The sequence below is a fragment of the Ooceraea biroi genome, chromosome 8 (genome assembly GCF_003672135.1).
Source record: "Ooceraea biroi isolate clonal line C1 chromosome 8, Obir_v5.4, whole genome shotgun sequence".
NCBI classification, from domain to species: domain Eukaryota; kingdom Metazoa; phylum Arthropoda; class Insecta; order Hymenoptera; family Formicidae; genus Ooceraea; species Ooceraea biroi.
The window spans coordinates 10984044-11007727 of NC_039513.1; the positions used below are offsets into that span (position 1 = coordinate 10984044).

The following is a 23684-nucleotide window of genomic DNA, read 5'->3' on the forward strand; positions in this document are numbered from 1 at the left end:
ATAACCTAACTCGAGTGTTTTAAACAGTGGAGATAAGAAAATTTGAAATTACTGTGTACCCCAATAACTAATATTTCATACAAATTTAATTAAATGATTGAACAATTTACGACATTGTTAAGTGAGCTGATTTATTTATTTGATCGTGAACGCATTGCAATTGGCATTTACTTAAAACAATCAATTGACAATGAGTGAATTTAAACTACATCATTTGATAGTGCAGTTGATGGAATTGTTAGGGTAAGCGGCAAAAATCATAATTTGTAGTTTGCAAAAATCTGTATTTAAATACATAACATTAAAACAATTTAAATAAATATAATAGAATAGTTTATTTGCCGTTACAGGGTACAAAAGAACTCTCCTGCTCTCTTTACAATTTCCTTTTCCTCCTTTCTTATCTTCTTTCTCCTTTTCTCTCTCTCTCTCTCTCTCTCTCTCTCTCTCTCCAATAAATATCAATAAATATATAAAATAAATATATTCTGTTGGAGAACACATATATGTATATGACGTACATAGCCTCTATTTATTTTACTTGTACTTTCTTTTCTTCTTAGTTCGGAATCTGCACCAGAAAGACACTTGGAGAAGCTACAAAAGGAAAGCTCGAATACAAACACGTTGAACACCATTGCTCCTCACAGCTGCATCCAACATCTTGCAAAAAATTCATCCCAGCCAGAATTGTTCCTACAAAAGTACGAGGAACTCAAGTCAAAGAAGTAAGTGAGCTAGTATAAATCAAGATGCTGTTTGGTTGCTCACTGCACAGAAGAGTAGTAAAGATTATGCTTTTTCAGAGTAGACTTATTAGGTCCGTTTGTTCAGACTCTGGAGTTGATATCCCAAGATGAAGAACTAAAGAAGTATCTCGTGAAATCAACATTAGCAGTGAAGGCTGGTACTTTAAAAGCTCCAACCATTACGCAAGAGGATTTGCCAAAGGTAATATAATATACCAATGCTTTTAATATATGTGCATCAATTAGTTTTAATAAAATGCATAATATATTGACACAATACACATAATTTATATTATAATATTTATTTAAATATTTGACAGATCTGCACTGTAATTAAAGCTGCCGTGGAGGGAGGAAAGAAATTAAATCAGCAAGTATGTGCAGTTGGCAAAAGGAGTGATGCACTAACGAAGCATAATTGGGTAATGGAGCGTCCACGTATAACCTGGGACTTTCACAGCGATATGGCTGTGACGCTTTATCAAAGTTTGTAAATAATCGGTTAAATACAAAGTCAGGGAATAATAAAATACACACATCTGTGAAATAATTAATTCATTGCAGAGGTGGTACCTGTTGCTTCTCAAGAATCAATACTTCTATGGGATATTTTGTATTGCTTAAAAGGGATAGATGGTTCTTATATTGTCTCGGAACCTCTAACGACTCCTTATGGCGTTAAAACTTTCAGCATATCACCAGATGTTGGTGAGGAGCATGCTAAAAATTTTAATCTGAACTTTGATAGGATCAGATAGAATCGTATTAAATTGAAATCATTATTTTTTATTCTCAGGTATATCATTTAAGCAACTCGCACAGCAAATATTACCTTTAGCCTCCTATTATTCCATGACTGTGCGATTCGTTGAGGAGAAAATCTCCCCAGACGATGGACAAGTGAATCATGCCCTGCGGGGAGCTATACGATCTCTGCTGAAGGATTATCTGGTACGGACTAAATTATTTTTGATAACTCGTGGCATATGTTATATTATTTTTTCACTCCTGCATCATTGAAAGTGCAGTTTAACGTTAAGTTTACGTGTCGTTTCAGCTCTTCGTCGTGCAACTAGAAACGGAGCACGTTCACGGTAAATTAAGCTTGCAGAAACTGTGGTTTTACATCCAGCCTACCATGCTTACCATGTCTATGCTTTCTCAGATTACATCCACGATATGCAAAGTTAGTAAAATAACTTTAGTAATACAATTAGTAAAATACACTTGCAATCACAATCGAACAAAAAAAGAACAGGAGGCAAGGAAAATGAGACGTAATGTTGACGGATTCCAGGCGAACGCCAGGGGCGGCAAGGTGCTGAGTCTCCTTCACGAGCAAACGATGAACAACGTCAGCGGTGAAGCCAAGTCCAAGGAACTGTGTCTGTACCTGATACAAGCGGCGAGCATGCCGTACATGCAAATCTTGGAGAAATGGGTTTACAAAGGAGTGATATGCGATCCGTATCAGGAAGTTAGTGACGCGCATCAGTTAATTCCTCTATCACGTACCATTAATGCACATTCCGACTTATGCATTTATCAGTTCTTTGTAGAAGATAACGAACTAGTTCAGAAGGAGGAGCTCCCCGTGGATTATTCTGCGGACTACTGGGAGAAGCGGTATACCATGCGACCGGAAAGGATACCTGTATTTCTGAGCGAACACGCGCAAACCATACTCAGGACAGGAAAATATTTCAATGTGATTAGACAGTGCGGTACGTTTTCTCATAACATAATAATAACATCTATTCGTACTTATTACGTTTACAAAGTGGAAAAACATTGCTTCGTGCAATGAGAAACTTGCTTTAATTATCTTACCGCTCAAAAAATTTACGGTAATTATTTCGCAAATTTCAAACACATTTATTCAGGTAAAACGGTGCAGTGGGGAAAGCAAGAGCCTTTGAGTTACCAGTATCAGGGACAGAAATACATCGCTGCCATCGATAGAGCATATTCGGAAGCTGCTAGAAAGCTGTTAGAGGTGCTGATGAAAGAAAATGACTTAATGGGCAGGCTACGTAGCGTGAAAAGTTACTTTCTTCTTGCCCAGGGCGATTTTGTGGTAAGTTCAGTAACTTTTACTATCAGTTAGCGTTCTAAATTCTTTAAAATGTATTTTTATACAAATTTATGTTTTATCATCAATCAAATTTTTTTTAATTTTAAATTTAGGTTCAATTCATGAATCTGTGTGAGGCCGAGTTAAACAAGAGTATGTATGATGTAGTTCTACATCGTTTGGCGTCTCTCCTCGAGGTTGCTCTGCGAATGTCCACTGCGGACTCGGATCCCTATAAGGACGATCTTAAACCCGAATTGCTCCCGTACGATCTGCAATATCAAATGTTTAGAATACTCTCTATCCAAACCAGAGACGAGAAAGGTATCGTACTAAGAGCACCGCGTTCATTTATTTGTATCAAACAGAGAGAGAGAGACTGAGAAAAGATGATTCTTCTTGTAGAATACTGTCTCCAGGCAGGCAAAACGTTGACTGGTTTGGAAGCTTTCGTCTTTAATTACGACGTCAAGTGGCCGGTTTCTCTAATCATCAACAGAAAGGCAATAGCTTGTTACCAAATGCTATTCAGACAACTGTTTTATTGCAAACACGTGGAGAGACAGTTGTGCAGGTAAACCGGTTTCGTTAGCGCGTTTTAGTTAGTCAGATTTTTTTGATCTATTTTTGAATTTTAATCTTTGAAATTTACCGACTTGCAGAGTGTGGGTGAGCAATAAAATAGCGAAAACTTTTACGCACGAGGTCGCCATGGCTTACAGGCAGGCATTCTCGTTGCGGCAGAGAATGCTCGATTGCATACAACATTTGGAATACTACATGATGGTGGAAGTAGTCGAGCCAAACTGGGTGAAATTTATAAATAAAATGAGCAAGGTAATGATCAAGATTATCTCTCATCGTTAACTAAATGATTCATATATTGTTGTATCTTGTCATTATTGTTTTGCACATTTAATTAAATTATAATTAATGTCAGGTCAGTAACGTTGACGACGTACTCAGCGTGCACCAAGACTTGCAAGACTGTTACTTGAAGGAGTGCATGTTAACGGATCCCGATCTCCTCAGCCGCATCACGGGCATATGCGCCATTTGCATAGAATTCTGCAATTTCATACAGGTAAGAAACTTTTGCAGATTTTGATGCGACATGTATTTAATCCGCTGCATGCACAAATTTACACTAATGATTCCTCTAAGTTGCGAGTATTGTTTCATTTGAATTTCTTACAGCGCCCCTTTCTTTTTATATATCATATAATATATATTTCCAAAACTACTAATAAAAATCTTAGGTCTCATGTTCTTTCCTTTGCTTAACAATTATGCAAAAAGCAATGCATCGATTTGTGTGTGTGTGTGTGTGTGTGTATCTATGCAATTAAATTCCTTTTCTAGAAACACACACATACGCACAATATTTGCTTTACAAAAATCCTTAAAAATTAAGATATCAATCTTTAATAGAATAAAATGAGATTATACAAACGTGCATACTGTAATGAAGAAAAGAGAGCGGGAGAGAGAGAAAACAATAATGTACAAGACTTCGGTCTATCAAATTTTAATGCTATTTTGCTCATGTTAAGCGTATGAGCCGCTACTACATTGATGCCGAATTGACATCCATGATCGGTGCCTGTCAGGAGGATGTCTGTGAATATGAGGTATACTGCAAAAAGCTTTAAGCTCGCCCTCATGCATCTCTGTAGTCTTAGAATCATGAAGCATCCCTTTGCAGAGGACGCATCTTTTAGAGATTCTTATTATGTCGTTAAGAACATGTGACTGCCTATATTCATTATTCCCTAGATATTAATTATTCCCGATTTGCATGATATGTGTGACTCCCGTTCCAATATCTCAAAAATATTAGTAATTTCTAAATATAGAGATGTGTCTTGAGGAGTTTCTCGACATTCTATTACATATGTAATATTGCAATATTGCATACATTTATATCGTTCTCGATACATAAAAGGAAGATCAAAGACCTGATTTTATTGCATATCTCTATATAATACTATATCTCAAATGTAATAAATGTGAGTTTTTAAATATTTGTTGTGCAAGCATAAAATTAATATATGGCTTGCTAACAAATCACTATACGCATATCCTATAAAGATGTCCGGAAAAGATGAAGTAAGTATAAGAATTAGAAGTATATAAAACAATATATATACATATATAGCTATATGAAACATGCATATCGTGTTTTCTCTTGATAATGTGTACGTATTTATATGTATATTCTCGATTATGTTTGGACTTGATTGTAGTAGAAATTGACTTGATTCAGAAAATATGATTTTGAAGTGTTACAGGCTTACAAAAGCCTTTATTACAAAATAAACAAGACTGATATTGAATATCAATGCATTTTTAAAAACTATGTATTGCATTATAAGAACATAGTATGAAAAAAATATGAATTTCTCGATTTATGGAATGGTTTTGTTATAGTTTATATAGGGAAAGAGTTTGTAAATATTTAACGGTAGAATAGTATTCTATATTGTATTGAGATATCATGCAAGATTGTTATTCTGATGTACATTTTTAAATATGATTTTAAAACCGCGTTATAGTACCTTGAATATCTATTTGACTTGTTATCATGAATATCTTGTTATACATGTACAGCTAAGAAAATTATCTCTGCATATTTCACAAAATGTATCAAAATTTTATTGTAAGTATATTATTCATTTCTCACAGAATATATTTTTATTCATCTCACGTTTTATGAGAAAATTATTGGGAAAACAAACGCACTTTTATAGTCTTGCAAACGCATGTGTCTAGCTAATAAAAATTTATCGACACTTTACTATTTATAGTTATATTACTATTAATTACACAATACTTCATTATACCATATCACATTTCTGTTATTCTTTCAAAATTGCTTCTTAATTTTGTTTTTGCATTATATGCAGAGAGCACATCTTATATAATATATTAGTTAAGACTTTTTCTTTTTTTTTACTAGATTGAGAATAATTCTACAGCGAAAGATGGGACAGGAAGCTTCGAGGAAACGATTGTATCGTTGGATGAGAAATTTACTAAAGTATTGACACAACTTCTAGATCGAATTTGTAATTTAGGTTGTGACAATAACAATGAAAAACTGCTTAATGTATTATGTCGGTAAGTTCTTGTTTATATTTTCTAATAAAAATTCGTTATTAAATGCATGTATTTTTTATATGTTTCTCCTCTTTACTCTGTAATATTGCTTTGTATTTCAGGCTTGACTTCAACATGTTTTACACTGACATACTAGTACGTCGAGGGAGAGAGAAGACCGTCGCACAGCAGGACGTATCTGGCTAGTAATACATCATCTCGTCTGCGCTGATTCATCCACAAAAAATGTATAGATCTGCGATAATAATTTAATTATAAATCTTGAAAAGATTTTTACCTTATTTACACTCACATGATGAAAAGAATTATATTATAAATTTCAAAAACTACATATCTTTTTTATCATCGTGAATTATATTTATTAAGTATGATCACAGTTATTAAAAAAATCGCTGATAGTTATGAAACTAACGGTAAAAAAAAACAGCTTTAAATGCGTTTACACATTTGTCGTACATTAGAAATCGATATGCAGCGATATATATACAATATATGTACATGCTTGATTGCTTGTACATCGTGTAATACGTAGGTATAAGTTATGTTGATTAGGATTATTGTATCGAGTTTAATGGCACATTTACACGCATTTACTTAATTAACCCTACACTTAGAATAATAAAATGTAACATATATTTAGCACAAATACCACATATTGTTCAACATTGGTTTACTTTATAAAATTAAATTTCATACAATAGACTGCTTATAAAAAGTACGTTTTTATCAAAAGTATTTTATAAAACTAAGTTTTGGAGCATATCCAAAGTAATATACCCAAAGAACAGGCATCTTCAATCTCCATAATTCTAATTTTTCTCATTTCATTAATTTTATCTTTCCCTCACAGATTCCAATGTATTATTAACATTATTATTCTGAAAAGCGAGCTTTACAGTATTCAAAGTGACTTCCATCGCCGCCAGCTTTTCCTGCAGATTGTTCAACGCGATTATTATCTTTTCGTTATCAGACAATTTGTCGTTATTGTAAATAATTTGCTTAGCTTCTTTAATTATGTTAGGGTCCATCCTCAGGGTGGTCCAATGTTTATCGCGATTTACGGACTCGCCGCGAACATATTTTTCATAATTCCTGCAATCGCCGTAAGTGTCCAAGCAATCGTTTGGCTTGATGCTGATCTTGCCATCTCTCAGATAGCGTGGAAACAAAAGGATCCTCCTGGTGAGGAAGCCGAATGGATTCCAGCGGAATAAACGCGAGCTACCACAGCAAGACCAACGCTTAAACGGCTCGCCAATCGCTACGTCTTCCATGTAGGAGATCAGACGTATCCGGGAGATGAGCCCGACCAGCTCGGCCTTGCACAGGATGTCGGCAGTGTCGCTAACTGCCAAGCCATTGAGCAAATTGAACAGCACAATGGCAATGAGGAAGACAAACATCACGAAGACGAAGCGGCTCCAAACGGGGTGCGAGACGAATGGGATGTCGTTCGCGTCGAACTCGCCGGTAAGCATAATGACGGTCTTGAAGAGGGAGCGACCGGGATCGGGGAAGCTCGTGTCGTCGCCGTCCTTGAAGAGCGTGTAGAAGGCCAGGGCGAAGGCAAGGATGAGGAACGCGTAGGGGAAGAGAAAGCGCATAAAGTTAAGAGAAACTGTCCGGAACATCTCGATGCCGGTGGACATACGCGGATGTTGGCTGATCAGAATCACTAGTTCCCAAGCGGACAGCAGAATCGCCACGGCGCCGACCTGAAGCCCAGCACCACACAGCAGGGCGAAAGTCAGAGCAATCAGCAAGCCCTCCAGCCAGTTTTCAAAGTTTGTCACGTAATTCCAAGGACTGGAAATGAACTGGAGAACCTCTCGGAAAAAGAAGAGCAACGACAACATTGTCGTGAACATCCACAGCAAACTATTCCGGTATCGAGCAATCCGCAAGGTACTTCCCAAGGCCGTATCAAGACTATCATTGGTCACCTGCGTTCCATTCTCATTTGATGGACTGTCGTAGGTCATGCTGAGGATGTAGGCATTCAACAAGAGGTAGAAGACAACGTAAAAGGCGAAATTTGCGTAGAGGATGTACCGTATCCGGTGCCACTTGATATAGAGGAAGGACGAGAGTAGCGGATGTTTGAGCAGATGTTTGTGACAACACTTGCAGGCCATGTACTTGAACAGGTCCATTTCACGAGTTACCCGGCAAGTTTTCTCGTGCTCAGTGGGTGCATCGTGTGGCATCAGGCAGCGATAGTTGAACTCGAGCGTGTACTCGTTCGTCCGTTCCTTTCGCGTCTGGAGACAGTCGTCGAAGTAGCGCGACAGGATACCTCCCGGAATATCAGCGACAGGCGGTACATTGAACTTGTTCATGTGGCCAATATAACTGCCCCGTTCGAGAAGCAAAGTCACTGCCTCGCGGCAACCTGCCCTGGCTGCGTAGTGCAACGGCGTGTTGCCTTTACCTGTAAGATAAGTACACGATTTCTGGTGGGAACTGAGATTTACAAATATGAAGTAAGAAAAGAAATTAATTTTCATCTTATCTATTTTGATCTACAGGTTGCAGGTAGTATTAGCAGGTACTACTCACTGTCAGTGCAACGAACGTCCACGTTTTCCTGCTCGAGGATCAACTTGAGGCATTCCAGACGATCGGACGTATTATCGATGCCTCGTTTCCCCGGCATCCCCAGCTCCAGACAAGCATCCAGGATCAGATAATTGGCCACCTCGGGCTTCACATTCAACAGTTCTCGGAGAATAGCGCGATGACCCTGCTGAACAGCCATCTGCGCGGCCTTCTTCACGCTAAATAGACCTCCCCTGCATTTTTCCAAGATTCCCAGCACAGCTTCGTAAAAATTGCGTTGCGCCGCCATCTCCAGTAAGTCCTCGGCGACGTCATGAAGAATCTCCAACTCAATAAGCTCCAGACTCCGCAGAAAATTCGTCTCATCGTTCGCGATCAGGTAATACTTGAGATCATGCCCGTTCATCTTCCGATCCTCTTGCTTCGGCGGCAGCAACAGGTCCGGCAGCTTCTTCTCGATCACCTCACGCGTGGTCTGCCCGTTGTAGTCCCTGTAACTGTCCAAGTCCGGAGATTGCCTGCATCTCTGCAGTATTAGCTCCGTCATATCGCGCTGGCCTCTCATCGCCGCCAAGTGAAGAGCCGTCAGACCTTTGCTGTCAGGTATACTAGCGCTGGCACCTTTGTCTAGCAGCAGACCAGCGCACGCTAGGTTTTTCTTCCTCACCGCGATGTGCAGAGCCGTTTGCTGGCCCGCTTCGAGATTCGGGTTGATCGTCAGCTCCGCTAACAGAGCCGCCAATGCGTCCACGTGTCCGCCCTCGGTGGCGAAGTGGATAGGGGCGCGATTATGCGCCTCGTTCACCCTGTTGGGCTCCGCACCCTTGTGCAATAAAAACGCCACGAACTCCGCCAAGCCATTTCTGCTGGCTATGTCAAGACACGTCTCCTCGGAACGATCGGGGTAAACGTAATTGATGTTCAGAGTAGGTGGTTGCTTCTTTAAGTTGTGCTCTACCAATTTTTTGAACGAACGGAAGTCTCTGGATCGTAAAGCATTCAGTAAAAGCTTGTAGAGAACTTGCGTGCTGGTGGAGGAGGAATCGTAGACGTTGAGCAGGCGCTCCTGCGCCTCTTCAACATCCATTTTGATATCTGGAAGTAGAGTATTAAACTTAGAAAACATTATTTAATATTAGAGAGAAGATATTTGTAATATCACTATTGAATTATTTTGAGAAACAAGCAAAGAATATCTAAAATTTATTTCAATGAAAAAAGCAGACTGCTTGATTTGTCGAGTAAGCTTCCATTCCTCGCGTGAGAAGCTTCTCGTGGAAGCATGCAAGATCAGATGAGCAGGCAGAAAAAAATGACACATCGTCGTACGTCGCAATACACATTTGCAAAGCTATCTCATGCGTGGGTGCAGGAGCTGCCGCCACATGACGACCCTGATCATGATCTCACCGCTACAATTCATTGAAATGCCAATTAAGCGTTTCGCTGCGTTATTTTAGTAACTCGCACAAAGCTTCTGCGTCAGCGGCATTTTTATTTTTCCTTTCATCGCTTTACAATGAAATAAATCGACTTTCTAACTGTGGAATGCGATTGCATCGTTCATTGTGCCTCGCGGCTGTCCGGATGAGCGTTTCCTGTCGTTAGAATTAATTCGGTTTCGAAACATGCGTAGAATCGAGTCGATTTCCTCGCCTTTTTCGATGTTGATGTTTGAAAACCACAATGAGAAAAAGATTGAGACAGATACGAGTTGAAATAGCCGCTTCTAAAATCTCGTTCTAATCTGATATAATCTGATTTTGAGCTTAGGAATGCAACAGGTGGGAACACCGTTTATGATTAATCGATATCACTTTTGGTATTTTGTCAACCGATTTCTAGAAATAATTTGGTTTCGCGATACATTTTTTCAAAGTACTTTTGATATCACTAATAATTTCGCTTAGCAATAATGCACAAATTCAATATTTTATCACGATTTTATTACTTCATAATCAAATAACTCTACATACCTTTTCAGAAAATCTCTTCTTCTTCGTCTTGATCACACGTTATCGCAACGCTGGTTCAACATTTAACATGAAAGAGCACACTCGTATGGTACTTGATCGTTGCACATTAGGAAGCTGCTCGAAGAAGAAGGCGATCCCGTATTATCTTGTGAAAGGATTAATCTTCTCCCGGACGGAAAACGCCCTGTAGTCACAATTGCAATGGACTCACTTGGACTTCGCGGCGCATCACGTCACACACACGTTCGTGGCAGATAAAAGCGGATGCACACCGTTACCGTTATTCACAAGTGAATTATCCAACTTATATATTAATATCCAATTTATATGTCAAGTAAATTATTTTCTCCTTGCATATTATTATAATTAATTGCTCTATGCAAAATCACATAAAAAATATTCCACAATATGTACAATGGCTTTTAATGTATCGCCACACCTGAGATTAATAACGCGTGTAAGTGGACATTCTTTGTACTTAATATCTATCGCACCAGCTAGACTAAGCTGCTCTGCTGACCAGACCGGCTCACGTTGCGATACGGAACGAGACGTGGAGAGAGGGAGAGAGGGGTCGGCGATCAAATGTCCAATACTCGTGGCTCGCAGCACAGTGCCTCTTTTCACGCAAACATATAAGCTCAACCGGTTCCCTTACGAACAGAAGATCCTTCAGCCTCGTGGATAACACCTCGAGCAAAAAACATGTCATTACGCAAACGTGATGAGAGAATCATGCGGAGACATAAAATGTTTATATGATTTTCTTTCGTTCTTTCTCTTATTGTGAGAAGAATTTTTAAAATTTCTGGTCATTTTGTTATTTTTTATAATTAATTAGTACATTGTGGAATATTGGAGTAATGTTGTATCCATGAAATGTGTTCAAAAATATCAAATTATAATTTTAGAATGACAAATTTGATTGATGTTGCAGTAATCGATACTTTCTTCATTGCAATATTGAAGCAATAACAGTCTCTTAATTATATGGTGGTGATAACAATTAAATGATGATTAAGTGACAATCAAATAAGAAGACGTTTTTTTATCATTAAAAGATATATATTCAACATATTTTCAATATTGAAAATGAGGTAGCGCGAAATGATAGTTTCTCTCCCCTAAGCAAAGAATACTTCCAATTTATCGCGCCGGAGAAAGAAAATAGCTGGAAGCTTCAGTTACTCTATCATTTGCAGGGTAACCGTGACGCCAGATTTGGCTGCTTGAATATGATGGTACTGTTCTGTAAGGCTCCATGATTGGAAATACGCGATTTCGAAACCCACGCAAACCCGATGTTCCCAATCTCCATCCTCGACTTCGCCAACCTTGCGCTGTCCTGGCCATTGAAAAAAAACATCAGCTAAAAGTGGGAACTCACGCCATAGCGCGGACAGCACAGGTAAAGATTCATAATTCATCCGTAACTTATCATGCAGACGTACTGCATACGATAAGATAATTATTCGTTCGTTCTTCACTGTCAACGTTTCTCCACGTTACTGGCAAACAGGTATTACGCTGACTGGACCACCATGACAAACGGCATGTCCACTATGCGAAGAGAAAACTGATTAAAATTAGAAAAAGTATATTCTCGCTGATGAGGCTGATTCCATTCCGATGAACGAGAAAATTAATAGATTCGATAATGCATCCGCGGAAACTTCAAATTTTTATTTCAATTAATCAGTGGCGGCTTAACTTTCACTGAGGTAAAGCGAGATGAGAGTTTATCTGCGAATTAATTATAAAAAGGCTGCGTTTCGTTATTCACTGCCAGTACTGAAAATCTATAGTATACGCGACGTGAACTATAGATTTTTAGTACTGGCAGTGAATAACGAAACGCAGCCTAAATTCCATGCCCTTATTAAAACGCAATTACAATCAATCATCATTGAATCAATAAAGGAAGGAAATAATTAGAGATGCTGCAGCATTATTAAAAAATTAAATCACTAAAATCAAATAAACAATAAAAATATCGGCAATGCGAGATTCCGCCAATATTTATTGCGCACGGATCGTCGGAGAAACCAATTCAATTAGTCATTAATTATACTAAATTCCATGCCCTTATTAAAACGCAATTACATTGAATCAATTATCATTGAATCAATAAAGGGAGAAAATAATTAGAGATGCTGCAGCATTATTAAAAAATTAAATCACTAAAATCAAATAAACAATAAAAATACCAGAAATGCGAGATTTCGCCAATAATTGGCGCGCGCGCGCGCGCGCGTGTGTGTAGTTCAATGATTTTGTATATAAATTTATAGCGTTGCTAGATTTCAAAATGAAATAACAATGTCAATTCCTTACATCGGATAAAACGTAAATATTAATAATATAACTAACGTAATTCTATAATTTTATTGCAATATTATATTATATGAGATACATAATGATATATATATACTATACTTTCGGTTTGTATAAATGTATTTATATTATTAGTTAATCTAGCAGCGCCAAGTTTTTTGTTCTTTGAAAAATTGTATACTTCTTATATTTAAAAAATATGTCTTTTATCGAAACTGTTTTAAATTTAATTTTTATTTACTATACATAGTATATAATATAAATTTATATATTATATATAAATTACTTCATGATCAACTTTAAAATTTCAGTGAGGTACATACACGTATATGATCCGCGAGGAGCATGCACGCGAGGCAATCTGCTTGCAGGCGTTTGCGCCCGCGGCTTCTCCCGATCACTGCGAATCGCGAAAGGTGGGGAACGCGATTCCGGGAAACAGGCATAACGCATGCCGTGATACCTTTAACTCCTCAGTCGCAGGTCGACGCGTCTCAGGTGTGCATCTGTGCCAGTACCAAGTGTTTTCAGACGTTTCGTGTGATCGGCGGCAAATTTCGCAAAGACAATCCCGTCCGTCAGCTGTTCACGGCTCTCGCCGGCGATCCTCACGTTGTTTGCGAACCTCTTGCTGGTACCGAGTAAGTAAATTTACCGCACATTTGCTGCGATGACTCAAGATCACGTTAACGTATTATTTCACGCAGAATCGCTCAGAAGAAAGATGAAAAATGTAAATGTACAGTACTAATAATGTTGACGGAAGAGTAATATTGAAACGCGAAATCGCAAGCGCGCATCACGTGCTAGTGCACGTTTTTAACAAGCATAGAGAAATCTGATAACGACATTAGTGATAGTTATCAATTAAAGTAGAGCACGTCGAGAAATCAATCGATCAAAGAAGTGACAACAAATAAATTACAAGTTTTGCGAATTTACGTTGTCGCAATATATCACGCCTATAATTAATTATTTTATTAAATAACTAAAAATGATATTAATGCAATATTTGTAAAAAAAAAGAGAGAAAACATTCTATTAATATTTAAAAAATGCCAAGAGGTCTGTTTAGTAACTTATACTCTCTTTCCAGCCAATTTAATATTGCTGCAATAAATACATAAATTTTTATCGATACAATCTTTTGATTCGCTTGCAGATAATGATATGCAGTAACATTAAAATTTTCATTTCGCTGGAAGCAAGAGTGACGCAACAAAACTTATGAAGAAAATAATAACGCTAATTCATAAGTTCTCGTTGCAGCTGCTCATATATTAGCGCACACTGTCGACAAGCAAATTTATGTATCAGAAATAAATGCACGTCGACTTTCAACAGTTAACAACTAATAAACTATGATACCATGTTCCGTCGATCACGCGAGCAGAATGTACGATTATTCTTCGCAAGAGTCATTAGACTTTCGCATTCGCCGGTGTTTCTCAACCTGTCCCGCCAATTTTGGCGACTCCAGCATCGCAGCACGTTTATACTCCCGTGTATCAACTCTTATGTATCGGATTTGTCACTCTACTTTCATCCCCGTATTTGGATAATGAAATATACGCGCGTATCTGCGTGTACCGGCACGAATATAAATACCGTGTGTGTCACCTTAATATGGATATACGCGAAACCGAGTCGACACACAGTCGCGTTTTTGCTGTACATATGTACACATGATGTCATTTAGGTATATATAGTATATGATGCGGATGAAAGATAGGTAAATTGCTGCTCAATGCCGTTATTTATAATCCCTATAAATCTGTCTGCGTCTTAACGCTCTAGATAACGCTCTAGTTTTTTCACAGAATCACAGAGAATTAATAAGAAAATTTATATTTTATACAGTTTCAGAACGCACGGATAGCTTTGTCACATCCTACAAAGGATATTACACAGTCCAAATGAGAATACTAGCGATAATGAAAAAGCTAACGAGAGTGCCGCAATGTTCCAATCTCTCTGTGACTTTACAATACGTATGCGTCGCAAGTATTTATCTCTCCTCTCTCTACTTGTACCTGAGATATCGCAATAACAATAGAAAATGAAGTGCAATGTAAGAAAGGACTCGAGCGATGATGTAAGAAATTCGGCACAAGTAAATAAGCGACTTCGATCGGCTCTGTCATACTAGATAATCATCGGATTAATCATTATGGAACATTTGCGGTTTATTGTGGGCGACGCGCATTAAAGTCCGTAATGCTCCACGATTTTTTCATCGATTATGACGCGCGAAATCAGGATATGATCTAAATATGAGTAACGCTGCTGTACACGCATCCGGATTATATAAACATATTACATGTTTCAAGATTTTGCGAAATCAATTTTATGCCCCTGAACATAAAATGAAGATATATCGCTCGGCGAGACAAAATTTTAGGAAATATTTGAAACTTGTATTAAAAGCGACACGGCAGGAAAAGAAAAAGAAGAATTATTAATTAATATTAATGTTATTATAAAATTTAAAAAAATCACGAACGGAATTGCAGAGGATGCAAATTGTCTCGCATTCTGATAGGAAGTAGTGCACTATTCATGCATCAATGATCACATTACGCCTTACTCGGCACTGCAACTGGGCCATGACCATCATGAGTCACCATACATTTGGGCACTTTTGAGACTCGCTCACTTGACTGTGACACGGGGCGAATGTCGCCCATCATGGACATGCTCTTATATGGTTCGCCATGAGCCGTTTCTGTGCGTGTCCCGGGAGGCTTCGAGGTCGCCTTCCTTGCATAATTCATGGCCGCGTGTAATACGCGTCTCGTCGTTTGTCAGAAAAATCGCGGCTGTCCGAGAAACGCCGCGCGTTTGAGAAAAACGCGTTATTTAAGGGTGCGAACACCCTGCGCGCCGCGCATACATTAAAATAATTTAAACACTTTATTGGAACAGGGAGATGCCCTCTTAAAAAAGGTGAAGAAGATTATTAGAGCTGCAGCAAACTGTAATTATATTTTAATATAATTTATGTTATAAATTTCGGGTGATCATAAGAAGAAGCAGCGCGCACCCCTCAATATGGTCGGAGTGACACAAAGACCCTGGACACCCACGAAAAGACGGGGCCCAATCGCCGCGGAATATAGCAGCCCGGGACCAGCGTGCGTAACTTTGCCGCCGCTGATCGGTACGAATCCGATTTACTTTACGTGAAAGTCGTGTCCTCTTCGATAGCATGTGCATAATAATTACGCAAATAATTCGAAATTATTCTTGTTTACGCACAGGAAAAACTGTCCCGGATTCGAAACGGGAAAGAGCGCCGGCGTTTTCCTTTGGCAGCAGGTAAAGTCAATGATTTATTTTTAAACACAAATATCCAATTGTGATGTGTATCATTTGCTTTTTTTATTTTTTCTTTATATTGTATAAATTAGTAAAATCTTTTGTATATAATGTAATAACGTTCATATATAATGGAACTATTCGTAATTTTATGTTGCGGTTCCAAAGTTACGATTGTGGTTTTAAAACATGACTCTTAGTTGTGCAGAAGCGCCATACACAACTATAATCTAACGATAATTATACATTGCCTCATTGAAAATCTTCCAGACATTCAACAAAGAACAACAGTCCTGGCCCTGGACCTGGCCAATACAATGTCTCCGGGCTTAGTGCAAAAGGTAAAAAATTTGTTGAATGGGATATTAGTTTTAAAACTTTATTCAAAGCAACATTTATTTCGAGTAAGCACTACTATGTATAAACTGTGCTAGCTTTTATCTTTTTCATAATATGGATTGTAATGATAGCAATTAAGATGTTAAACGTGCGCGTTGCGGTTACGCGATGCCTCGCGAACTTGCAAGTTCCGCTATATCTCGGCTGAGGTATCGACCAAACTCCAGACCGACGATATTCCATAAGAATGATACACCTTAATAGGCAGTGTTCACGAAATTCCTTCGCTTCGAGCTTGAATAGGACTGATACGTTGCGTGATCGATATGTATACAACTTTTACAAGGATATGTCAGTTTTGATATATAATATTCTGATATATGTTATTTTTTTTAATGCATTTTGTAAAATTAGATTAGATTTCTAATTTATCTTTATTGATCGCCACTGCTGTAATTAATTAATTAATAGCAGATAAATGACAGAATAAAAATAATATGACATAATATAATATATTACGGCTTTTAAAATTTTAGGAAAGGATGCTGCACCTGCCGTGTCACTGCACGGCCGAACGAAATCGACGAAACTGGAAGTTACACCAGCACCAGGCGACTACAATCCACAGAAGGCACAAAAGATCATTCTCGACAGCTCGCCGAAATATTCCTTTGGTGTTAAAACGCAGGTGGAGAAAATCAGCTGCACGCCTGGTAAGTCTATAAGTCTATAAACGTTCTTCAAATTCGCGTGCAACTATTACAGCGGATGCAGACCTAATTCGTTATCTACTTCTAGTCGTAACTACTATAGTAGTTTGCAGATGATCTAAAATAATCTACTAGTCTTTATCTATACTTTCTATAATTACTTTTCCAGTCTGTTGACTACCTGTGTAATAAATATAGGATAAATATTATTCTCCAATTTATTACAATAAGATATATTAGCATTTCAACAATATTCATTATTTAATTAATTTAGTAGTTCATAATAATTGCTCCGTAATTTATACTATTATCAGTGAAAAGTTTAGTCCTTACGACTAAGAGATTTTCAGCAATTGAATTAATTAGAACACCAGTTACGTCGTATCCATATCACAAAGATAATGCAGATTTCTCTAAGCGCTTATTGAAATATAAAAAATTGCATCTCGAATCGTAGCACCGAGCGACTACTACGTGGAAATCGTGAATCTCTATAAAGCGGTAGCGTTCACTTTCGGCGTGAAAGCTGTGTTGGAAAGACCGAGTGATGTGCCCGGTAATTATGCAATTAATTAGTTGCGCTAGGCACGCAACGGCGATTCAAGTATTTTCTGTGCTAATTATTATTCTCGATAGCTAACGAGAAAACCGTAATAAAATCTCGAAACGATAATACTTGTGTTTAACAACGTAAAAGTCCTATTAAAATCGCACGGTGTTTAGGACGCTTAATTGACACGTGTCATAATTAATACCACTTAATTTTCCGTCCGTTTGAAAGAATTGTTTCTGTTTTTCTGTATTTGAGAGGAATATTTGTTGTTGTAAGTTGTTTTTCGGAATGATGTTTAGGATAATCGAAATGGTAAGCCGTGGGACGAGTTCGTTTGACGAGTTTGACCGCCTCAAAAATACACGATACACGAGACTCTATTGTCATCGAAGAATTGCTGTTTAGGTTCGAGATTCGAGTGTATTATATGATCGTAGCAATAATTTCTACTCTTCTAGATGCTCTACTTCCATTCTTGAAGTACACAGTAATTAATTGTGCACGTGGTGTTTAAAATGTAGCTGAAAACAATTGTGCAAATCATTATTATAATATCGTAGGATTAATCGAGATAGTGGGTAAATGTGACGCATTGTGTAATAGTATTCGATATATATTTGGAAACGTGCGATGTGCGCCAAGCTGATCAGCTGATAGCTAATAACGTAGCTGTGTACCGTAAAATTGATAGCGTAGTGTCGCTTGTCGCCGTAAAGTAAATTGTTGCATGCCTCGTGATACGTTGGATTCCTTCATTGTGTGCCTCATATCGTTAATATTCCTCGCCCGTGCCTATTAATCCCAGAGATCTGATCACCAGTAACGCAAGTAGAATATCGCCGCGCTCGCGATGGAATCCGGATAATTTATCAATAAGTGTCTAGCTCCAGGTACTTATCGTCCCGAGAAAACGAAGCTAGACAGCGCGCCGCAGTTTACGTTTGGACTTAAAACGCCACTCGAGAAGCCGAGCGACACTCCAGGTAATACAAGAAAATGTCGTTTAAATTACAATTAAATAATTGAAAGTACAGAGGTCTTTGAGAATTTTTAATAACTTACTTTAATGTAATTTAAACTACTACATTAATTGTTCTCGTTTCTTATCTCACGGTGAGTCTCCTTCTCGATTTAACACAGCACCCGGAACGTACAGCCCCGAGAAGATGAATCTGGAGAAGGGTCCGCAGTTCAGTTTAACCGGCAAAGGCCGAATTGAGAAGTGCAACGGAACACCAGGTACATACAGATTTTTATGTTCACATTTCACATGAAAATCATGATAATTGCAACGGTTTCTATCCTCGACAGCGCCTGGTGCGTATCGTCCAGAGAAGGTGCGATTGGATTCATCGCCGGAATTCAGTTTCGGATTAAGACCCGCTGTAGAGAAGCCAAGCGATACACCAGGTATACATGATGAATGATACATTTAATTTTTGGTGAAACAGAAGTGTCTCGATACCGCGCGTATTTTTCTAATGCAGCGCCCGGCACGTACAGCCCTGAGAAGGTCAATCTGAATAAAGGCCCTCAGTATAGCTTAAGCGGCAAGGGGCCCGCCGAAAAACCCACAGATACACCAGGTGGTACATAAAGATTGCACGTGCACAAAATGTAATACGTATATAATTTGTAGTGATACACTAATAATACCATTTTTATAGCGCCTGGAACATACTCTCCCGAGAAAGTAAGATTAGACATCGCGCCGCAATACAGCTTTGGAGTTAGGCACGCCGCAGACAAGCCTAGCGATACGCCAGGTATTTAAAGCATCGTCACAGCACAGCATATCTCGTATTAATATTTATTGCAATTGTGCATGTGTATCTATCTTTGTCGTGCAGCACCTGGAACGTACAGTCCAGAGAAGACAAATTTAGATAAAGGGCCGCAATACAGTTTGACCGGTAAAGGGCCTGCCGAAAAGCCCACAGATACACCAGGTACATAAAAAATCATATAAAATACAGAAGATCTGCGAATTAGCGCGACATAACTGCAGCAAGAATTTTTCAGCTCCCGGAACGTACTCTCCCGAGAAAGTAAGATTGGACAACACGCCGCAGTACAGCTTCGGAATCAGGCATGCTCCGGACAAGCCTAACGATACGCCGGGTAATTAAATCAAGCTGCTTTAATGAGAACTTGGTTGTTATATATATATATTTATTTATTTATTTATTTATTTCGTGCAGCGCCTGGAGCTTACAGTCCGGAGAAGGTAAATTTGGATAGAGGACCGCAATATAGTTTGACTGGCAAAGGTCCGGCTGGGAAACCTTGCAATACGCCAGGTGCGTAAAACTGCACGTGAAATCTAGAGTTTTTCTCATATATATGTATGAACGTCAATAGTACAATTGCGAGATTTTCAGCGCCTGGCGCGTACTCGCCGGAGAAGGTAAAATTGGATACCGCACCGAGATACAGCTTTGGACTTAGGACACCTCTTGATAAGCCTAGCGACACGCCAGGTAGCAAAATCTTGAAACACATTGTTCCAGCATGAATCATTTTACGGTTTTGCTGTATCAACTCTGTTTTCTTTTTTTATTCGCTTTATAGCGCCTGGAACTTACAGTCCGGAAAAGGTAAATTTGGACAAAGGACCACAGTATAGTTTGACAGGCAAGGGACCCGCTCTCAAACTCGATGATATTCCTGGTATGTTCATATATATATATATATATATATATCTTCGAAACAATGACTGATGCGATTATGATGATATTGATAGCCATTTCTGGCACGTATGGTTGCAGCGCCTGGCACATACAGTCCCGAAAAAGTGAATCTGGATAAAGGACCACGGTACAGCTTGACCGGGAAAGGAACGTCGGAGAAACTGAGCGACAATCCAGGTAAATATCGTCCTACGCGCTCGAATCTCTTCCGAGACACATATTTATTAGTTGACGCGAGCGAAGAGAGAAGTTGAAAGGATAGTAATGCACGACATTGATTTCTGATTGCCTCGCGTACAGGCCCCGCTGATTACAAACCAGAGAAAGCTCTAAATCTGGAACATAAACCTTATTACAGTTTCGGTGATAGGAAATCCTTGGATAAACCTAAAGATACACCAGGTAACGGTGTGGACTAATCTAATTAACGTCTTTGTTGCGTATTGACCGTTTTCTGAGCGGACTGTCGCAATGCACGATGATATATGAATGATATATTATATTATTTTTCGATTGCTTTTAATAGGACCTGCCGATTACACCCCCGAGAGAGCTCTAAGTCTGGAGCATAGATCCTATTTCAGTTTCGGTAATAGAAAACCCCTCCATAAGCCCCATGATACACCAGGTAATGGTGTGAGCTAACGAAAGACTAATGTCTTTTCTAATGGTCTAACGTAGACGAAACTTTAATAATCAGTAATGCAAGTTTTGATTGCTTCGGTAGGGCCTGGTAGTTACAATCCACAGAAAGCTCAACATCTGGAACATAAACCCTATTTCAGTTTCGGTAACAGAACGCCTCCGTCTAAGCCTAGCGACACGCCAGGTAATTGGTGTAAATTAACAGGAATTAATATTATATTCTTACTGACGGTTTTATCGTGATGTGTATATGTGACGGTTGTATCGTGTGTTTCTTATGTGCGAACTTAAAGTAGGCATGTCACAGGTACATTAAGTGCTTCTCCAGTTTTGTCCTACTAACCATATAGGGAAAAAACAATTGTATATAATATTATAATAATATTAATAATACATGACAAGAGACAGAAAAACGAGATGGGTAACGAAATATAGTTAGGTATACGGATTTTTACAATGTTTTCTGATCTGTGAAATTCTGTTACTTGTACGTGCCTCATCTTCTTAACATTTTAGACTAGATACAGATAATTTTACGTCAAAGTTTTTGTATCATGTGAACTTGATGTGTTATGTATATAATAAATATGTGTCATAGTATTAGTGTGATGCCTGGCCTTGTGCGTAAATAAATTGTGCACCTTGTGGTAACCGTGACCAATCATTTCGAGAATACAAAAACATTCTATACAATTTTCTTGCAGCTCCCGGTACATACAGTCCCGAGAAAGTAAATTTGTCTAAATCACTGCAATATAGTTTTGGAATTAAAACCGAGATTCAGGAGAAGGCAACTGTACCAGGTGCAGTTTGTTTTTGTTATTATGTATTCGATTATGTATTTGTAATTTTTAATTTATGAATTTTAATCCATCTTCTCAATTTCGACATTCTAGGACCTGGCGAGTACAGCCCAGAAAAGGCAATGCTTTTGTTGCAGAAAGCGCTGCAATTTACTTTCGGCCTCAGACCACCGATGAGTAAACCAAGTGACGTTCCAGGTAAATAATTAGTTCGATTACGTATCAATCTCGAGCCAGAAATGCGCAGTAAACATGACACTGCATGTTCTATCGTAGCAATTAATATTCTTATTCGCGCACATTGATGTGCTTGAGATCTTATCTGTAATCTCGTCACCTCTTATTTGCCGCTTTTTAGTCTGCAATTTATTTAGTCCAATTTTTTATATTCTGCAGTATCTAACGAGATGTAATTAATTCTTAGATTAATTAGAGGCATATGATATCACAGAGAAACACATTTATGAGGAAAGAAATACGACGTAATTGGTGTATGTAATTGTACACGAAATAACGATAATTACGCGAGCGTGAATCTGAAGAAATAGATTGATCACGTTTCAGCGCCCAATATCTATAACATTCCTTCCGCTCTTGGCGGGACTAAGGAGGGTAACAAGAAAGCAGCTCCCGCTTATTCGATATCCGGTAGGCAAAAGATCTTTACCGACGACCGCATCCTCGTGCCCGGACCGGGTGCATACGAGGCTATCAAACCGGATGCAGTCAGAGCGAAGAGTCCGGCGTACAGCATGAGCGCTCGCTTCCAGATGCCCGATGATCATTCGCAGATCCCAGGACCTGGAGCACATTGTCCAGAAAAGGTACCACATAGACAGTACATACAAAGTGCATAAAATGCAATGAACATAAAACATTCATATTAAAAATTTACTTTACACACAAGTATTAAAGTATCAGAATTATGAGAGAAAGGCAAAACGTATAACGATAACAATGTAATCTAAGAACAATTTATTTTTGATCGTAATTCATGTAATTGTGATGTTATTTTAGGTGACCCTCGACATTCCTCCTGCGCACACATTTGGCATCAGGCACTCACCATACATTTGCAATTTGAAAGATGCAGTTTATTAATTTATAAACTAGTGACGAAAAGCCAATAACTTATCGATCAAGTTTGCTTTTTTGATTATCTGATAATATTATCGATCGATGTATCATTCTTAGACATAGGGTACGGTTGAAGTCACGCTTCGAAGCGCTTCTAGACACTTTCTATCCTTTTCCTCCTGTCAAATGAGAAGGATAGAAAGTAGCTAGTCTAGAAGCGCTTCGAAGCGTGACTTCGACCGTTTCCCATAGTCGTTTATATTCTTCTTTTGCTTTATCTTATTAAATATTAGTTTCACAGAAGATATTAGCAAACTGGATTAAATGAAAATATATATATAGGTAGAATTGTTATATTGCAAAACAGGATACTCATCACGAACTTGCGCATAAAAAGATTATTTTAAATAAAGAGATCTAATGCAGTAGAACGATCGAAGATTTCAATATTATAATATTTAGAAAATCTAATATTTGAACGACATTTAATTTATCGCATTTTGATTAATGTATAAAAAAGCTCTATGTGCATTAATATAAAATTTACTTATAATATGTAGTCTCAAAATTAATTATTTAACGCGGCAGCAGCAGCAACTGCTGCATAGGATTAGGTACATAGTTTAAATAAATAAAAATATCTTTTCTCATACAGAGTATGAGAAATTATTAAACTAAATTTTATAAATTGCAAAATAACCAAGCAAACATGGTTAAAGTATAACTAATAAGAA

General features: G+C 38.2%; 3 protein-coding genes and 1 long non-coding RNA gene across 13 annotated transcripts; 3 read left to right on the forward strand and 1 right to left on the reverse strand.

The window, feature by feature from the left end:
* Window positions 1-28: 28 nt before the first annotated feature.
* LOC105275461 (gamma-tubulin complex component 2) lies at window positions 29-6645 on the forward strand. Of its 2 annotated transcripts, XM_011332304.3 has the most exons (17): window positions 30-243; window positions 564-728; window positions 807-951; window positions 1070-1235; window positions 1314-1457; window positions 1546-1700; window positions 1807-1935; window positions 2047-2226; window positions 2299-2473; window positions 2633-2826; window positions 2937-3147; window positions 3229-3397; window positions 3486-3660; window positions 3764-3907; window positions 4377-4454; window positions 5783-5943; window positions 6045-6645. In XM_011332304.3, the coding sequence occupies exons 1-17, from the start codon at window positions 191-193 to the stop codon at window positions 6127-6129; spliced, it is 2529 nt and encodes an 842-aa protein (XP_011330606.1). In that variant the 5' UTR covers window positions 30-190; the 3' UTR covers window positions 6130-6645. The 2 variants fall into 2 exon arrangements, with proteins under 2 accessions (XP_011330608.1, XP_011330606.1); XM_011332306.3 differs by lacking the exon at window positions 4377-4454 and having other exon boundaries at window positions 29-243.
* LOC105275463 (transient receptor potential cation channel protein painless) lies at window positions 6554-10611 on the reverse strand. 2 transcript variants are annotated; one of them, XM_020030389.2, is made up of 3 exons: window positions 10482-10611; window positions 8506-9600; window positions 6554-8377 (listed from the first exon to the last, which is right to left on the reverse strand). In XM_020030389.2, the coding sequence occupies exons 2-3, from the start codon at window positions 9590-9592 to the stop codon at window positions 6777-6779; spliced, it is 2688 nt and encodes an 895-aa protein (XP_019885948.2). In that variant the 5' UTR covers window positions 9593-9600; window positions 10482-10611; the 3' UTR covers window positions 6554-6776. The 2 variants fall into 2 exon arrangements, with proteins under 2 accessions (XP_019885948.2, XP_019885947.2); XM_020030388.2 differs by lacking the exon at window positions 10482-10611 and adding an exon at window positions 9732-9880.
* Window positions 10203-10944, forward strand: LOC113562394. The gene is made up of 2 exons (XR_003406894.1): window positions 10203-10289; window positions 10490-10944. It is a non-coding gene; the product is annotated as an uncharacterized LOC113562394 (long non-coding RNA).
* A 2314-nt stretch (window positions 10945-13258) lies between these two features.
* LOC105275459 (extensin) lies at window positions 13259-23381 on the forward strand. 8 transcript variants are annotated; one of them, XM_020030391.2, is made up of 24 exons: window positions 13260-13456; window positions 15843-15975; window positions 16076-16133; window positions 16404-16474; window positions 17009-17185; window positions 17640-17738; window positions 18620-18718; window positions 18876-18974; window positions 19047-19145; window positions 19223-19321; window positions 19403-19501; window positions 19586-19684; window positions 19758-19856; window positions 19937-20035; window positions 20117-20215; window positions 20307-20405; window positions 20504-20602; window positions 20726-20827; window positions 20952-21053; window positions 21153-21254; window positions 21775-21873; window positions 21967-22071; window positions 22438-22697; window positions 22891-23381. In XM_020030391.2, exons 2-24 carry the CDS (start codon window positions 15867-15869, stop codon window positions 22972-22974), a joined length of 2457 nt encoding a protein of 818 aa, XP_019885950.2. In that variant the 5' UTR covers window positions 13260-13456; window positions 15843-15866; the 3' UTR covers window positions 22975-23381. The 8 variants fall into 8 exon arrangements, with proteins under 8 accessions (XP_011330604.2, XP_026827821.1, XP_019885950.2 ...); XM_011332302.3 differs by lacking the exons at window positions 22438-22697; window positions 22891-23381 and adding an exon at window positions 22298-22399 and having other exon boundaries at window positions 13259-13456; XM_011332299.3 differs by lacking the exon at window positions 20952-21053.
* The last annotated feature ends 303 nt before the right edge of the window (window positions 23382-23684 follow it).

Coding starts and splice junctions, on each gene's coding strand:
- LOC105275459 (XM_020030391.2), top strand. CDS start 15,867: ATGGTCGGAGTGACACAAAGACCCTGGACACCCACGAAAAGACGGGGC. Junction 19,857..19,936: donor CAAGCCTAACGATACGCCGG/GTAATTAAATCA, acceptor TATTTCGTGCAG/CGCCTGGAGCTTACAGTCCG. Junction 21,255..21,774: donor TAAGCCTAGCGACACGCCAG/GTAATTGGTGTA, acceptor ATTTTCTTGCAG/CTCCCGGTACATACAGTCCC.
- LOC105275463 (XM_020030388.2), bottom strand. CDS start 9,789: ATGCTTCCACGAGAAGCTTCTCACGCGAGGAATGGAAGCTTACTCGAC. Junction 9,601..9,731: donor CTTACTCGACAAATCAAGCA/GTCTGCTTTTTT, acceptor CTCTACTTCCAG/ATATCAAAATGGATGTTGAA. Junction 8,378..8,505: donor GGACGTTCGTTGCACTGACA/GTGAGTAGTACC, acceptor CTTATCTTACAG/GTAAAGGCAACACGCCGTTG.
- LOC105275461 (XM_011332304.3), top strand. CDS start 191: ATGAGTGAATTTAAACTACATCATTTGATAGTGCAGTTGATGGAATTG. Junction 2,227..2,298: donor TATGCGATCCGTATCAGGAA/GTTAGTGACGCG, acceptor TGCATTTATCAG/TTCTTTGTAGAAGATAACGA. Junction 5,944..6,044: donor CTGCTTAATGTATTATGTCG/GTAAGTTCTTGT, acceptor TTTGTATTTCAG/GCTTGACTTCAACATGTTTT.